Here is an 18,574-nt window from a genome sequence, read left to right as displayed (position 1 = left end):
TTTTTTTTTTTTTTTACGTCACCCAATTGTAGCAAAGAACAAAATCTGTAAAGATGATTTTAATTGGACAACCTGTATCTCTGTTGTGAGTCCTGTAAGCGGCGCTATTAGGCATATGTGAGGTTCTCCAGCTATTGTACCAGCGGCATTATTGTCGCCTTATGCTTAAGTTAGACAGATTTTATTTGCTCTAAAATGCCTTTGTAAATCTGCTTAAAGGAACAATAATGTCTCTTTATTTATTGACATGACTCTTTCGGATCATTTTAGGTGATTTCTTTCTTCAACTCAACAAGTGGCAAGAGCAGAGACATGTGGTGCGTTAAGGAGGCTATTGAGACGATCAAGATGAACATCCAGTGGATCAAGCAGAACCTGGACAGCATTAAAAATTGGTTGTAGCGTTCACCAAGTGGCTCAGAAGGTTTTTCTTTTATTTCCACAAGTGAAGATTAACAAGGAATCTGCAACATGGTTTGCACTACTAGGAAGTTATCGATGGCTCAGGGCAAAAAGTAAAATCCCTTTCCTTTCCTCTTTTGCGTGAGTGGAGAGAATGTATTTATTGTGGCGTACTGAACCCAATGGTATGGCTGTCCGACTCGAGCTAAACCGATTACTCAGAGACCATTGCGTTTCATTTACAAGGCTAAAAAGATGGTTTCTGGGCAGGTGCCGTCGAAAGTCAATACTATCTTCAATTATTTGTATATAATGATTGCAACCCTATTGGTTACGAGTAAATATTAGTTGTTTGGCATTTTGGGGAAGGATTAAAAGGGATGGGAAAAAGGAGGGCTATTGATAGCACAGATTTTTAGTTTTTCAGGCTTGTTTGCTGGTTTCTTGGTTGTGGCTTAAGCTAATGACATACATTGATTATTACACCTTTTTATGGGAACATGTTTTCGTATCCTGCAATACCCTATGAATAGCACTGTGTTTTCTAATGGAGTAGAGATGGTAAGAGGCAGCTGCCTCGTTTAACCTAGAACAGAGACCCAGATTCCTACTGAAACACTTTTGTGTGTGTTAATTCCTACTTGCACTTGAATCGGTTTCTATAGTTCTATCTCTGCTCCAGAAAGTTTTCTGAACATTTAAAGAAAGAAAATAAAATATGAATCCGTTCAGTTTTTATAGTGTTTTTTGCTTTTGTTTTTTTGAGAAACGACAATTTTCTTGGGGGTAATAGCACTGTTAACTTTTTATGCGGACTTGATACTATGCTTGAACACTTTGTGTAAAAAAATAAATAAAAATATTAATATAATTTTTTTTCTTTGTATAAAACATTAAGTATGATTGGGTTTTTTCTGCATTTTCAGAAGCAGGAGTAAGCATTCAGACGTGAGCACAAGTATCTTTCTAATAAGTGACATTCTAGAACTGGTTACAAGCTTGTTTGTTTATCAAGAATTAATGAGAAAAAGTCAAAATAAATAGATACAATCCCCACAGTTGGCTTTTATTTGTGAGTTTGTATTACTTTTTCAAGATCCTACGTACTGGTTTCACTGAACAAGGCGCTATGAATTTTTCTTTTTTTGACGTAATTTTTTTTTCACATTTCCATCCTCAAATTTTTCTGTTATCTGTGACTCCTACTTGGAGGAACTTTCTAGGGAGGTAGCTGTGTAACTTGCTGTGTAATACCCCATCTGAGAAAAGTGTAATTGAAACCAGCACTGGAAATCACCCATCACTTCATCTTATTATTATTATTATTAAGTTATAAAGGAGCAGCCAGGTAATTTCATTCAAACTTTCCTTCATTGCTCACAAGCCCTCGGTGAAGATTACATTGAAATCTATTCTCTATTCAAGTACAAATACTTTCAATCAAGCTATTGTGTGGCACCATATCGAATTGTATCATACTGGTAAATCCTGTAGAGCACATCCACTGCATCTCCATGGTCCACATTGTGCCTTATGGTTTTATTAAAAGCAAGCATATTAGTTTGACGAGGCCTTTTACTAATAAAACCATGTTGACGCCTACTAAGGATATTGTTGCATAGAAAATGTTCATCTGTTGGCAGTCCTTCAGTCCTTTGACACTATGGATGTGTCCATAATAGCCTTACTGGTCTATAATTCCCGGTCTCTGAATGGGTCCCTTTTGTAAAAATATGGCCTCACACTTGCTTTCCTCTAGTCTAGTGGAACATTTCCAGATGGAAACGAATCTTAGAAAATAAAGGTCTGTCGGTTACAGAAGTACGTGTAATTGAATCCCATCTGGTCCAGTTGTTTTATTAACTTTCCATATATTGAATCACTCCTGGATCAGGTATGTAAATGATAATGACAAGGTTAGTCTCCTTTAATTGCGGAATCTCTGACATTGGTCGTTGACTGAAATAACCTTTAGAAAAAAAGTTCCGCATTTCACATGAGCTTTGAGCTTGTCATTTGTAACCCGTGTATCTTTCTCAGTGATGGAACATTTTCTGTTTGCATTCTTCTGACACTGATATATTAAAAAATATATACGGCATTTATTTTGCAACCATTTTCACCTTCTCTACCTTGGCTAACCTAATACATATGTTTTTTTGTTGTTTTTTTTTTTTTTTTTTTTACCTTGTCGCTGACCGAATGCTTCTGTCTCATCTTACTTCAAAACCTAAAAATACATTCTTTTTACTGAATTACTTGCATCTGTATGAAAGAACGTTGCTTCAGAGTTATTTCTCTTGACTTTTCCCCAAATGCTTATACTTGCATATAGACTAAGGACCCTCCAATCTCCTCTTATTTTGTGATTCTACCTATATCCACAGAGACAGTGGGATCATCTCGAGCCCCTAATTATAATTTGTCAACACTATTTGCAATGGGCTATACCTAAGCATCTGGAAGACATTAAACTGGTTGCTCCAGTACCAACATCTGTGCTTTTATGGGTAACTTTGTAAGGATGAACAATTTGATTCTTCAGTGTTCCTTTTATGCCTGTACTTGCATATAAAAATGGGGCCATGCAAAACCATGACACAGGCAAGTGACACATTGTTATATGATCTAGTAGAATTGACCTGTCCCACTAGTGGTAGTTAAAGATAGAGATTAATATACCACTGATAGAAGCATATTTACAGTCAAAATACAAAAGAAATACTTGGCGCTTACCCTGCACCAGCTGAATAGTTACATACAAAAAAGTGTACAAAAACGTAAAACCATAAAGAAAAAAAAAATAATGTACTCCATGCAATCCACCAGAAAATTTACAACCTTTAATAAGATGATGCAGTCAGGCTTGGACATAAAAGAGACGGCAAAATAGTCACAGCACAATATTGTATGATTTCAAAGTTATAGCACCATTCAGTAAAGAACTTTCATGTGTATAGAGACAAGCAGGCTTATTAAAAAAAAAAAAAAAAAAAAAAAAAAGCTTCTTATTCTTCCACCAAAGGCATATGAATGAAGAAATAGACAGATATAAGCTTCAGATTTATTATGTATAAAATACCTTGTGGCTTTAAGCATCCTGCATGCCCAAGCACAGAAATCAAAAATATATAAAAATTCCTGCAATAAAAACAAGCAGAAATATCGCCCCGCTGGTGGTAGTCAAAGATGGAGATTTCTTTACCACTGATAAACAGCATATTTGCAGTAACACAGATATTAACTTTATATCAATACCCATACCCAGTTGGGAATATTTAGTTAATGGAAATGTACTTTTTATTTGCAAAAACTAAAGTAAATTAATTTATTTTGGATGTGGGCACACAAATATTTTATCGTTATTTGTCGACCGTGTAAACCATCACATCTGTTTATTCAATCTTGGGTATATTGCTTTTTTTATATTGCTAAAAATGTCAAGGGAAATACCAGTGACAGAAAAGTTTATCTTACTGTTGATTTAAGAGGAAGTTTAACATTTTTTTAACTTATTTAATGACCCTGATATTTAGATTCTTTACAAGAGGAAGATGCACTCTCTGATAACCACAAAGTTTCCAAATTAAGTTATTAGGGAAAGCAGTTTCTTCAGTAAGTGGTTTTAAACTGCGACACAGGTGTCCTTTCTGGATTGTGTTTTGCTACTGGGAAAATGGTGGACATTTTAACCTTTTAAATATAGAAAAGTCATAGTGTACATGCCTTGAAATGTAGATACCAGATACCGGTTTTCTATAAAAACATATATTCACTTGGAATGCAGAATATACACTATATGACCCAAATGTATTTTAACACCTAGTTTGTTCCACATCCTATCCCAAAGCCATGGATATTAAAATGGAGTTGGCCCCCGCATTGCAGCTATAACAGCTTCCACTCTTCTGGGAAGGCTTCCCACAAGATTTTGGAGCGTTTCTGTGGGTTTTTTGTCCGTTCATCCAGTAGCGCATTTGTGAGATCACGTGAAAGACGCGTGTGTCGTCTTGTTATTCCTAGGCACTTCCACAATAATAGCGCTAACAATGGACAGAGGCAGATCTAACAAGGCAGCAATTTAGATGACCTGTGGCAAAGGTGACATCCTATGATAGTGGCGATCTTTGGAAAGATCATTTGTAGTACTTTTGAATGTCCAAAGACTTCCTAGAAATAAGTCTATCAGCACCCCTAGTGAGCTGCCATGGGATCCCCCTTATCCACCTGTGATGTCCATTTGGAAGCCCATTGCTTGCAGCACATAGTAAACCAGCACTTAGATGACAAATGACACACAGTCAACACAGAACAAAATGGGCAGAGTAGATGGACTGAATGACTTATATGTTGCCTAATTCTATGTTTTCATGTAGGTTGTATTGAACAAGAAGTTTGGTGTCACATGAGAAGATCCCATCATTCAATGTAATTGTGTAATCATCTCTATGTAATAACACGTATTCCAGGAATACTATTTATGGGATGATATGGTATAGATCAATTCCACGAGACAGAGTAACATAACAGAATACTTTAATTTTGTTGCAAAAATACTAATACCTCTTATGTTTTATAGAAGTTTGCGTTGTCACATTTTTGTTATCTTTATGGCAAGCAACGGTAATCTCTTTGGAAAATAGGTAAATAACTAAATCTGATTTTGGATAACACAGGCATTGTTTTAATACAAGGAAAAATACTTGATGTGTCCATAATCTCAGGGTCAGCAGAAAACTGTCCACCGTCAGTAACAGAACCATAATGCATAACGTGACTTCATATAAAATTATACCTTGATAAACGTGATGATCCCCTTATTTATTGCCTCCTCTAGTATGTTAAATAAACCATAGCAGAACAATCATTGTATGCTTTGTTCTGAAGGTTTAATAGCAAAAAACACAGAAAGTTGTAAGAACCTTTTTCAATTTATAAGGCCACATGTTAAGGAGTGTTCCGGGCAAGAAATATTAATAAACCAGAATGTTACTTGACTAAAGAAGGGTTTATGCAGAGGGCTTGGGCATTTATTGTTTGAGCAAGATCTTTTTCAGTATTTGTTTCTGTAAAACCAAATTGTTATGTGATCTACTATTTGTAATGCCTATTGGATAGCACTGCAGATTATGATGGTGCTATAAACACATAAGTAATCAAAGTTTATCTATCTATATACATTAACCAATCGATTCCATCATTTACAAGGGAATACCAAACAAAAGGGATTAAACATACCAAGGGAAAACCAAAGAAAAAAAAACATTTTTAACTTACAGCCAAGAATATCTAACTCAAGGACCTTCTACACATATGCTCTAGAGTCGATGATGATTCACATATGTATTTGTAAAGTTCTGTTTTCCAAAAAGTAATAAATAAATCATTCTCAAAACATGAATAGCATCTTCCGAGCAGGTTCATCCAGTCACAGTATATAAGAAAAAAAAAACTTTAATTCCATGAATAAAATCATAGCAATAGAGGTCCATGAACAGAAATTCATTCAAGTAAAAAACGTAAAAAAAAGAAACTCGCTGGTATTACTTTGGCAGGAATACATATGCAAAGAAATCAAAATATTAAAGTTAATCCGAAACAGCAATAATTCATAAATAATAATAATAATGTCCAAAAATTACTGGTAAGTGTAAAAAAAATCCAATAGTTTGTCCATAACATCGAATGACAACCCAGATGGTAAGTCAATATGGAGAGAAAATCAACATAACAATCTTGTTAATATTGATATTTTTATTTTGATGACTTGAAGAAAGTTATGGCCATGAGAAAATATTAGGTGGAACAGCATCTTAAAAATGTTGCCTCTCATCAATACACGTGTGATTAGATCTTTGACATCCATAGATAATACGAAATATGAGAGCCATTGAGGAAATGCCATTACAACCACCTAGGAGAATGCAGCTAATTAAATGATTAGTCTGTAACAATGTCTGGTAGATCTAACGGTCTTGTCTCCAAAATAAAATACACATATGCCAATATGGACGTGTTTAAGACATGGGCTTCATCATGCCTGCTGTTTTAATCACAGCTTTAGAGCACAGCAAAAGGTTGTACCAGATGATCCTGCACATTCTACATACATAAAGCTGCTTTAATTAGAGTTTACCAATGCATGATAGAGACTGAAATGGTTCATGCCGTGGAGGACTTTTGTCAGTTTGGTCTCTTGAGATGAGGTGCTATGATATGTTATACCTAATAGAATAATGATCTCAGAAGTATTTCTCCCGGTGACTGGTCCTAACATTGTCATTCAGTTTTTGCTGGGGCCATTGTTCTCATCCCTAGGTTCAGCCAAAATACTTTTAAAGTCATAACTAAACTCTTGTCAACATATGTCTTTCCCCATGCTTTTGCATTAAAATCAGTTGCCATTGGCAGGATTGGCATGTAAGTTAGTGCCCTCCTGTAGGCTGTCCATTGGACTTCTAGGTTCACTCGCATTTTGCCATGGATGATGTTTTTCCATGTCCATGCTATACACATTGCTAAATCTTTAGTTCAAGAAAGTACCGGTAATTGATCCCGCCTCTCTATACCAAAAGTAATTTTATTCCTTTTTATTAAGGTTTTGCACATTTAAGCATGACACACCACTCTCTAAAACAAGTATATATCCATAAAAAACTATTGTATTTTACTGTGAGCCAATGTCCTAGAATTTTTATGACACACATCCCCCAGTTATCAGTTAAGGGAAGATCATCAAACATCTGCACAGGACCTGTTACTAAGCATCTGCCTCGGTTGCCAAACTATGTCTTAAATTTATTACTCCTGTTCTAAAGCTATTCTTCTTCATGAAGGTTATTCAGAAGCTCCCTGCTGTGTTTAGCTGTAACACAAGTGAACACCTAGTCCATGGAGAGCGTGTTGGCTTAAACAAAGATAGCATGTTGCTGAAGAGCAACAGTGGAGACTTCACTGTCCTTGATATATTTTCCATAATATAGCTAGCAGCGTTATTTTGAATGCCAGATTCCTATATGTGCCTATTTGTGTCGATTACATCAATCTGCAATAACCTTAAATTTGTCTTTATTCTCTTATTTGGCTAAAGAATGATATAACTAAAGTGGGGGATGAACTTTCAGGACCCTGAAATGCAGGTGTAGCTGTGAAGATTTGTGCTGAAAGGAACTTATCATAAGTAATTTGGTTATTTTAGAATTATAAGGGAACAATAACCTATTGCTATTAAAGGGACAGTCTAATGTTCCTGACATCCCTACTATAGAATGAGAAATAACTGGTGGTAGCTTCAGAAAACTAATACTAATAACAGAACCAAATGTATTAAAATACATTTTTTTATTCATGTATTCACAATAAAAGACAATAACGTAATACATGCAACAGGTTATGTATAAAACATATGGGGTTATTCTTGCAAGTGCTTGTATAGTCAAAGAAAACCTGACGCGTTTCTCTATGAGACTTCTTTAGAGGTGAAAATAGAACTAGATAAGGTTCCAAATAGAGCCTTTTTGTGTGATTTTTTTTTTTCTTGTGCCAAATGGAAAAACGTTTGTTCATTAAGGACAGATGTCCTGGAAATACCCTTTGGGCAAGTCGGACAGACAGCAGTTATATGAAGGAGTCGACTGCAGTTTCAAGGAGATGTGTGCTGGTATTACTAGAAAATAACAAGTGTAATTCGCCAAACAGTGGTCTTATTTGTTGATTCCGGTTGGGCTGGCAGAATTGACACATGCATTGAAAATTTAAATAAATCTAATTAACACCATAAGGAACTCAACTTGAAAAAGAAAATACAGGATAGCTTCCTACAGATGATCATGTAGCTTGACCGTATTACATCATATCTTGGCATAAAGTTCTTCTTTTCTTCTGACAACGTTAACTTTCTCTTGATAGTTAAGATCTTCGTTAAAGAACTTCGGTACTACTTTATCCAGTATTTATTTGGTTCAGTGACCTAATACACAAAAGTTTGATAGAACCCATTCTTACATTCTTTTTCCCCAGTGTTTTCAGAGCCCTATACGACAAGCCACTTGCCTTAATTAAAGAAACTATATGAAACCAATGATGTACAGAACCACCATTTTAGTAGGATTTAATGACTGTATTTTCATACATGATTAAATGTAACCAGCGGTTCCATTTTTCTAGGTATAGTCCATAGAGCTGTGATTCCACGCAGGATTCATTATATTACTACCTGAGCTTCTATGGCACAATAACATTTACCGTATTATAGGCCGCAGCCGGTTATAGGCCGGACCCTAAAAGTTAGGTGCTTTTTTAAATAATTTTTTTTGTAATACTCTGCCCCCCGAAATATGCTGCCACTCTGTCCCCCCCAAGATATGCTGCCACTCTGCCCCCCCCGAGATATGCTGCCACTCTGCCCCCCCGACATATGCTGCCATTCATTCCCCCCGACATATGCTGCCACTCTGTCCCCCCCGATATATGCTGCCACTCGGTCCCCCCCCGAGATATGCTGCCACCCTGTCCCCCCCGAGATATGCTGCCACTCTGTCCCCCCCTATATATGCTGCCACTCTGTCCGCCCCCGAGATATGCTGCCACTCTGCACCCCCTCCCCGAGATATGCTGCCACTCTGCCCTCCCCCGAGATATGCTGCCACTCTGTCCCCCCCCCCCGAGATATGCTGCCACTCTGTCCCCCCCCGAGATATGCTGCCACTCTGGGCCCCCCCCAAGATATGCTGCCACTCTGTCCCCAAGATGTGCCCCCCCACTAAACCCCGAATATAGGCCGCACCCCCACTTTAAAGACATACGGCATTTATGATTGAAATGGGAAGTAAAAAGACATATTTCTAATGTTTAGACATACTGCAGATATTTATTTTGCTCTTAAAACTCTCCATATTGTGAATACAAAGTTCAAAAAGTTTTCCATGTTTTATTATTGTCCTTTGTGCTGCACAAGCCATCTGCTCATTTGAGAATATAAGTGAATACATGTGTACTATATTCTGGAAATTCATACAAGAGCTATAATTCATAACACCCCATCACATTATTACACCAACAGTGTATTTCAACTTTAACATGTGTGTTTTATATGTGTGTATATATATATATATATATATATATATATATATACACACACACACACACACACACTTTATATGCTTTGTTTTGGTAGCAGTACCAACGATTCAGACATACATATTAAGACATACTGCATCTTAGTGCCAAAAAGTTATTATTTTGCTCTGGAATGTGGAAAACAGGAGTTTTTACTTCCATGTCTCGAGACGGTGGCCAGACATGCCTGTTTTAAGCAATTATTCCTTTCTTCTTAAATTTGTCAATTCTAATGTATCTCAACCAAAAGTGTTGAGCAATTGAGCCCAAAATAACATGAAGTAGTTAGTAATAGATTAGATTGTAAGCTCCAAGGGGCAGGGACCGCTTCTCCTAATCTATTCATACTTTTTGTGCCCCTATCAAAATGTACAATTTCTGTACTTACGATATGACTACAAATAATGTGCCGTAACTGTAAAGCATTATGTATGTATGTCGGTGGTAAATCACTAAAATATGCATACAAACTGTGGCACCATAATCAGTTTGTGTGTTTGCACTTCTTGATGTAGCCTTGTTTATATAATATATCTATATAATAATATTATATGTATTATTTAATGAAGAATGTGGACAGGCACCTGTATTATTTATTATGTATTGGCATCTGGTATACGAGATTGGCCCAAAATCTTTTAAGGTTTGGATAGTATCCCTTCTGTTGAAGAATACAGGATGAACTCGATCCCATATTTTGTTCTTCTAATACACGTCCACACTATTATCTGAGAACACCGGTTTTGGCTGGAACTAGGTACCAGGTTCTTGTGGATGCAACAACAAGTATCGATTGCCCACCCTCTGTCCCTGTTATTTTGTAAATATGCTGCTTATAAGGACATATTACTATGTGTTGTATTATGATTGGTTTGGAATAGGTTATTGCCGGTCTTTGTGATAGGCATATAAATACATCCATAATGCGCCAGAATAAACAGAGATCTTTTTATACATACACTCCCGTCTCTCCTGATTTCTCTCGAGCCGCTCGATAAAGATATCTACATAATTTGGAACCCCATAGTATAGAAGTACTCGGAAATTCTCAGACACCAGCAATATTAGTTTTATATGCATGTTGATTTTTTCCCCCCTTTCTTTTAGTTGGTATGTTCCTTTTAATAAAGCCTGCACCTTTAGGGCTTACTGACATGGGGTTGTGGGGGCAAGTAGAGGTCGAGTTATAAAGGGAAAGAATAGGCAGAGGGGTCACAGAGAGGTCAGCAGGTAGAGATTAAAAAAATGTGTTTGTTATATAATGTAAGTTTCATCTGCCCTCGTGCAAGCGCGTTGCCGCATTTTTTGGGGTGCCTCGCGCTGCGCTATTGGCGGGAAGTTCGGTTATAAAAAGCTGCGCCCGTGAAAGAACGGATCACTTACCTGGCGAACCGCTGAGCTGTCTGCACGGACCTTGAGTGTGGTGAGCAGCAGCAAAGCTGGAAGAACTGATGAAGTTGCGACCTCCCACCAGGGCCGGCCGAAGACTTAACGCCGCCTGGGGCGGGGGGGGCGGCATTTTAAACTTCGCCGACGCCATTATCTACCCCCCCCCCGGTACTTATCTTTAAACAGTTCTGCGGCGAGTCTCCCTGTGCTGCCACGGTGCCGGCTTGTAATGCTGAGCGCCGGAAATTCACGTCACTTCCGGCGCTCTGCATTACAAGCCGGCACCGAGACCGAACAGGGAGACTCGCCGCAGAGGAGAGAGAGAGGGGCGCCGAGCGGGTAAGCGAAAACCACTTGGTGCCCCCCTCTCTCTCTCCTCCGCTAAAAAAAAAAAACGCTTGGGGCGGCAAAGTGCCGCCCCTTCTAAAGTGCCGCCTGGGGCAATTGCCCCAGTCGGCTCCATTGTAGGGCCGGCCCTGCCTCCCACCCTTAAAATTGTGTATTTGTTGCTTGTATTTGTCGTGGTCTTTTATCAGGGGATGGTTGCCCTATATCATGGGGTGAACTTTAAGGTTTAAATTATGCCTTCTGGCTTTTAGGGCGGTCAGCAAAGGTTATATTATTTAGTTTGGTATGCTCTGGGCTTGGGTCAAGAGCTGGTATATATGGTTTAATATATTTATTTATTTGTTATGAATATTACTGTTGATGGTAATTGTTTGAATGGTAAACTAAATAAAGGACCACGGTCTGTTTCATCCAAATTATGTCTGGTGTTTTATTTATTTATGGTATTTATACGGTTTATAAGTTTCCCTGCAACACATACTTATTCTTCTCTGACTATAACTTTATTTCCTTCATTTAATATTTGAATTCTCTTTTTAACACTTTTATTCTCCCCGCCACTCTTCAGAAAATAGCATTGAGCTCATGTTCTACATAAAATTTACAGATAATTATTGAACAGAATATTGTTCCAAGTTTCCACATGACAGAGACATGGGGTCATTAAACCTATTTGACCATGTCTATGCCAATTTTTAATAGCTGATCGAGCTCTTTGACAAATAAATTTACCAATCAGACAAAAATCCCCCCACGCAAAGTATAACTTTTCTGCTTCCAGAACAATTATGGTTTAGTGGTACATGGATAACAGACAAATCACACAAAAGCCAAGTGCTAATATATTTATGTTTTAGTAGTAACTTGAGGACATAGTAATGAAAATACGAATATTCCACATTTTTCTCATACTGGATAGGATGTCAAAACAAAATTAAGAGGGAAATGAGTTCTATATTTGACAGAAATAGAACAAATAATGGAGAGGTAACATATTGTTAACTAATGCAAACATGCCAGTCTATACTGTACTAGGCCAGAGAAATAGTACTTATTCAGAAGCAGACTTTAACGTTAAAGGTTTTGCAAAGTTTTGGTGAGTTTGTCTATGCACCTTAGTGCTGGTTGTAAACATTCTGTAAAGGATCCTCCAGCAGCTATTGTGAGATCATCACTATGCATGGAAATCAGTAACTCACTATGACATCATAGTATCATAGGCTTCTACTGTCATCCCATTTTGCGTTTCGAAGAAGTTTGTCCCAGCCGCCTTCCTTTAGCTCAAGCCCCGTTACGGTGTCACATGACCAGAACAGCGCGCTGAAGCTATAAGGGAAGCTGTGGACAGTTCTCTGAGCTACCGAAGTGAGTTTGGTGGTAACAAGTTGCTCGGTATAGGGCAGGAAGGGGCTGAAGGGAATTAAATTAACCTGGCAGACATCTTAGGGCATCCAGTACGTTGGACTAAGCACGTCAGTCAATAATCTGCTTTATAATAACGTCAGAATATGTACAAATCCTGCCATACGATTAATTTAAGCTGTGTCTGGAGTTGCCATTGAGTTTCCTACATTTAAAATGGTGTCTTAGGTAATTATTAATGTACATATACCGTATTTGCTCGATTATAAGACGAGGTTTTTTTCAGAGCAAATGCTCTGAAAAATACCCCTCGTCTTATAATCGGGGTCGTCTTCTAATCAGACCTCAAATAGAGGTCTGATTAGGAGACTAAGATCCAGATCCCCCGCACCGCTGCAGGGGACCTGGATCCTCCTGTCGTCGCCCCCCCCCCCCACACACACACTTACCGGTGCTTCCGGAGGTGAAGTTGGCAGCGGGGGTTTGTATGCGTCCGTCGCAAATACCTTCCCCGACTGTCAGAGATCATTGTTCCATAGTTCCTGATCTCTGACAGCCGGGGAAGGTATTTGCGACGGACGCATACAAACCCCCGCTGCCAACTCCACCTCCTTCCGGCTGCCGCGGAATGAGACGTCAACCCGCTGCCCCGGCAATACACCAGGAAATTGGAAGCACCGGTAAGTAAGTGTGTGTGTGTGTGTGTGTGTGTGTGTGTGTGTGTGTGGGGCATTTCTGGAATGCCTTACACCCCTATATGCCACTCTGGCACTTAGGGGGTTAAAAGGCATATTATGGGGCAGAGTGGCATATAGGGAGGTATAAGGCATTTCAGGAGGCAGAGTGGCGTTAAGGGGACATTTAATAGTGCACTCTGCCTCCTGAAATGCCTTATACCTCCCTATATGCCACTCTGCCCCATAATATGCCTTTTAACCCCCTAAATGCCAGAGTGGCATATAGGGGTATAAGGCATTTCTGGAAGCAGAGTGCTCTATATAATGCCTTTTAACTCCCTTAATGCCACTCTGCCTCCTGGAATGCCTTATACCTCCCTATATGCCACTCTGCCCCATAATATGCATTTTAACCCCCTAAATGCCAGAATGGGATATAGGGGTATAAGGCATTTCTGGAGGCAGAGTGGCACATAGGGGGTCAAAAGGCATACCATGGGGCACAGTGGCATATAGAGGGTTAAAAGGCATATCATGGGCCACAGTGCCATATTGGTGTGGCAAGCCTGGGGGCAGATGTGCGTAACTGGGGGACAGGTTGGAAAATACAATAGAAAATATAAAAGAAATAAAAACAAAAAAAAAATATTTTTCTCAATCATAGCTTTTATTAAAAAAAATAGTTTACATGAATTAACATTTACTGGTAAAACTTTTTTCCTTTAGGGTCGTCTTATATTCAGGCTTTTTCTTTTTTTCCTAAGTTAATATTCAGATTTTGGGGGGTCGTCTTATAATCAGGGTCGTCTTATAATCGAGCAAATACGGTACTTAATCTCCAGCAGCTTCCATCGTATTTACCTCATGCAGCTATGAGCAGAGTTTCCTGTCAATGTCTGGCAGCTACTAACTTATTTCAGTCTGCGCGATGCACGTAGACAACCTCCGCCTCTGGACATCATAAGAGAACGTTCAAAAAAGTGCTTGCTTGACTAATGCTCAGTTGTAAAGTTGGCCTTTCAAGAATTTACTTGAAATGAGAACAATTGGTTTAAGTTGAATTAGACATTCACAGTAAAAGACTTCTGTATCCTCACATCAGTCTTTATATGTTGTTTTCATTCAGGTATTGCAGGCTTACTTACCTATCGCTTTATACTGATAATGCAAACTCAAAGTACTGGACAAAAATCAGTTACCTTGTCGATCGTCTCCTATATTCAATGGTAATGGGCGTAAATACGTAGATGTTGCCTCCAACTCAATCTGGTTCCATTATAACTTGAGGTGATTTTGGTAGAATTGAGTTGACTTTATCTTTGAGGGCTTTTGCCAGGGAATTTCTCATCCACTTTTGTCTTGTGCCTAGGTGTTCATATAATCCATTCTTATGGTGTTTGGGTATGAGAGCTGTTATACAGTATCTGGTATTTTAGTATACCATTATCTCAGTCTAATGTTATCTCATTCAGTTCCTGACACTTCCGATGGGCCCTGCAAAGCCATTCATGCTGTGGGCAAATTTCCATAGTGTAGTAGAGCTGCCATTTATCAGCCCCAGCCTCTGCTATAATTACGTTCATACGGTTAGAGGTATTCTGGCATTGTTTAGCATTGTTTAACCTGCTGCAGTTAACAAGATGTATTAAAGTTTTACTGAAAACCCTTGGCACCTGTTTCTCGTTGATAGCGCACACTGCATTAGACACTAGACAAGTTATAAAAGATATTACAAGACCTTGGAGAAGTAAGATGAGAATCCGACGCAAACGTTTAAAGATTTTAAAATCCTGCTCCTTAAAATATTGTTGGCTCTTCCAATGGGGGAACGAGACTGCATTCATTAAAAGTGCCACCTATTAAAGTACATAAAAACATGCTGTACCCGAAGTCATATAATGGCACTGAACGTGACATAAGAGACATAAAAGAGCTTACTTTTTGGGATATTACCTACCTGGGAATATTTCAAGTTTTATCTCACTTTTATGCAAGAAAAATATGAAAAAGTATCATTCTTATTTTTTATCTGATGAACAGTTCAGAACCAAACCAAGAGAAGACTCAACCTCAAATTTGTTTTAGATAAGCCCCGTCAGTGGGAAATAATTGGTATATGTGGATAGTGATCCATGCATGGATTACCCTATACTGTAAGAGTTCCTAAGTGCATTTAAGATGAAGTGTAGGAGATGCTTGACAGGGGCTGGATACTATATCAATGCTGCCAGTTTCTTTAACCCCTTAAGGACAATGGGCGGTCCCAAAACCCATTGAAAACAATGCATTTTGAGCCCGTACATGTACGGGCTTTGTCATTAAGGGGTTAATTTAAAGGAAAGATGAATTTTATGATTTTGTTCCTCTCAACTAAAGTATTATTCTGCTTTGGTAAAAGCTAATTGGTTCTGGTAGCCTTTGCATGGTAGGAACAAGAAGAAGGGTCAGGACTTCCAGCAAAAGTCAAAACAGACTTCATCTTCACTGAGATAAAATTATACCTTTCTTTTAAACTGGATATTTCCAAAATTATTTTCCTGATTAAAAAAACAAAAAATCCAAAGTGATAGATTTAAAAAATCATACTACGGATTGCTCTTGAAGATGGCATCTTATTAATAAATTAACCTGCAAATTTCTTTTTGATAGCATTGATATGTAAGAAGTAATTTTACTGGAAGCAGATGAAATTTCTTAAAACCGCGGTTTCAAATCTGAAGAATAATTTGAGGTTACAAAATGTTCTGTTTATAACGAAATGTTTCAATTGTTACTATGATGTGTGTTCTCTGAAACCGTGTACCACCTACAAGGTTTACCTTACATGGGAAGTATTTGGATGGACAGATACATTTTTTGTATCTAAGGAAATAGGTTTCCTTCATGTGATGATTTGAGATTGTAGAAGAGATTTGGCATCAGAGATCTTTCTTTTTCAGTTATGTGTTATAACGATCTAATAACTAAAAGGGTGTTTGGCTAACGAGTTATATAGTCAGACATCCTTGCAAATGAACTGTTGACTGACTTTCTATCTCTATTTTGTACTAATTTAGTACAGAACATCTCTTTACAGGGCTTTCTTTGAGTTCTGAAGCTGATTTCTTGGTAAGTAATTTAATATGCATTCTTCACTTTACTTTTTAAGTAAAAAACACTTACCTACTAAAAACATCCATCCACTCTCCAAAAATCCTGCTGGTTTTTGGCTTCTTGAAGCAGCAAGTCACCGGCAGGAAAGCGTTCTCCCTTAAATGAATGGATCCCAGAGCTAGAACTAGAGCTGGCTGGATGTGAGTAACTTGATCAAATGCATTCCCTGTGTGGCAGGGAAGAGAGTATGTATATATATATATATATATATATATCGTATTGGCTCGAATATAGGCCGCACTTTTTTCCCCCACTTTAAGTCTTTAAAGTGGGGGTGCGGCCTATATTCGGGGTCTAGCGCCCGACGCCCGGGACATGCAGCGGGGTTAGGATACAGATCCCCCGCAGCGGTGCAGGGGACCTGCATCCTTCTCCCCGATACGCTCAGACAGCCTCCCCTACCAGCACTTCCCACGGGGGGGGGGTGCCGGCACGGGAGGTTGTCTAAGCGCACCGTGCGGACTGTCCGCACGATGCGTGTTACCTCTGCCCACCCCCGACTTACCGGATCAGACTCCCGGGTGTCTTGCGGGGCCGGCGGGAGACATCTACGCAATACGCGTATGCAACTTCCGGTACCGGCACCGGAAGTTGCATACGCGTATTGCGTAGATGTCCCCCGCCAGCCCCGCAAGACAACCGGGAGTCTGCTCCGGTAAGTCGAGGAGGGGGGGCAGAGGAGGACAGTGGTAGCATATCGGGGGGGAGGAGGAGGAGGACAGTGGTAGCATATCGGGGGGGAGGACAGTGGTAGCATATCGGGGGGGAGGACAGTGGTAGCATATCGGGGGGGAGGAGGAGGACAGTGGTAGCATATCGGGGGGGAGAAGGAGGACAGTGGTAGCATATCTCGGGGAGGGAGGACAGTGGCAGCGTATCTCGGGGAGGGAGGACAGTGGCAGCATATCTCGGGGGGGGAGGAGGACAGTGGTAGCATATCTCGGGGAGGGAGGACAGTGGCAGCATATCTCGGGGGGGGGGCAGAGTGGCAGCATGTTTTTTTTGATGCTTTTTTAAAGAAAAAAACTTTTTCTTTAAAAAAGCACCAAACTTTTAGGGTGCGGCCTATATACAATATATACAATATATATATATACAATATATATATATATATATATATACCGTATTGGCTCGGATATAGGCCGCCCCGGCCTATATCCGAGCCAATACGGTATATATATATATATATATATATTTATATACAGGATTCTACATAATCCCTCTTAATCAGTGTAGTTTACTTATTCATTTCTTTATTTACATTCGCAGTATTGATATCATCTCTTCTATGACAACTTTTTTTTAGCACCTCCATTATACACTTTGCAACATTTTGCAACTTCCAAAGATTCCCACTATGTGGACTTTTGACACTTATGAGCTTTCTTTTTTTCTTGTTTTATTTGGTACTCGATGTAAAAGGGTTAAGTTCTGTTTGCTTGAATTTATGTGATATCATCATGGGTATAAGTACTGCAGTAATATTGTACTGTGAGCATATGTTAATGTATACAATCAAGGGAGACCTCCTCACGTTAAAAAAAAAACCCAATAACGTTAATTCTAAGCAATCACTCAACATTCATACGTATCAAAGTGATAATTCTATATTTTAGAAATTAGAACGCAGCCACATTTCTATCCAGTTATCGTACATTTTAAAACAAATCAAGTCTAATCCTTAATCCGATGATGGCAGCTTTGTTCTTTTGTAAAACATTCCAGGTTTCAGAACATTTCTATTTTCTCTGAAGTGCAAGATGCTATCTATCCTCATACGGTGATGTTTAAAAATGCTGTTTCATTATTTTTAGATTTTACATAAATGTTATACATCTGCACCACGTGCATTTACTCAACTGTCTTTTTTCACACTTCCTTTCCCTACCGCAGAGACAATGTCTGCCATTCTCATCATTACCATTCTGTATTAGAGATTGCTCTCACTATATAGTTGTATTAATTGCATTTCAGGCATATGCAATCAGGTTTAATGTAATATAATGAGTAGCATCTATAACAAAGGAATATATTATTCTATTGATTTCAAATAGGCCACAGACACCTGGTACCTAGGGGTTATCCCCACACCCATTATTCATATGAATTAGAGAAGCATACAACCT

The 18,574-nt window shown here is 38.8% G+C and overlaps 1 protein-coding gene across 1 annotated transcript in view; it reads left to right on the top strand.

Moving 5' to 3' along the window:
• The window catches only part of LNPEP (leucyl and cystinyl aminopeptidase), a 52,890-nt gene extending 51,430 nt beyond the window's left edge, over positions 1-1,460 (top strand). Inside the window, exon 19 of the mRNA XM_053474740.1 lies at positions 271-1,460. Coding sequence (XP_053330715.1) covers positions 271-402 — 132 coding nt within the window. The 3' untranslated portion in view covers positions 403-1,460. The remainder of the gene's footprint in view (positions 1-270) is intronic.
• Positions 1,461-18,574: the final 17,114 nt, after the last annotated feature.

The sequence above is a fragment of the Spea bombifrons genome, chromosome 1 (genome assembly GCF_027358695.1).
Source record: "Spea bombifrons isolate aSpeBom1 chromosome 1, aSpeBom1.2.pri, whole genome shotgun sequence".
In the NCBI taxonomy this organism is placed as follows: Eukaryota; Metazoa; Chordata; class Amphibia; order Anura; family Pelobatidae; genus Spea; species Spea bombifrons.
Note: the sequence above shows the minus strand (reverse complement) of the source record. Positions and strands in the feature narration are given on the sequence as shown.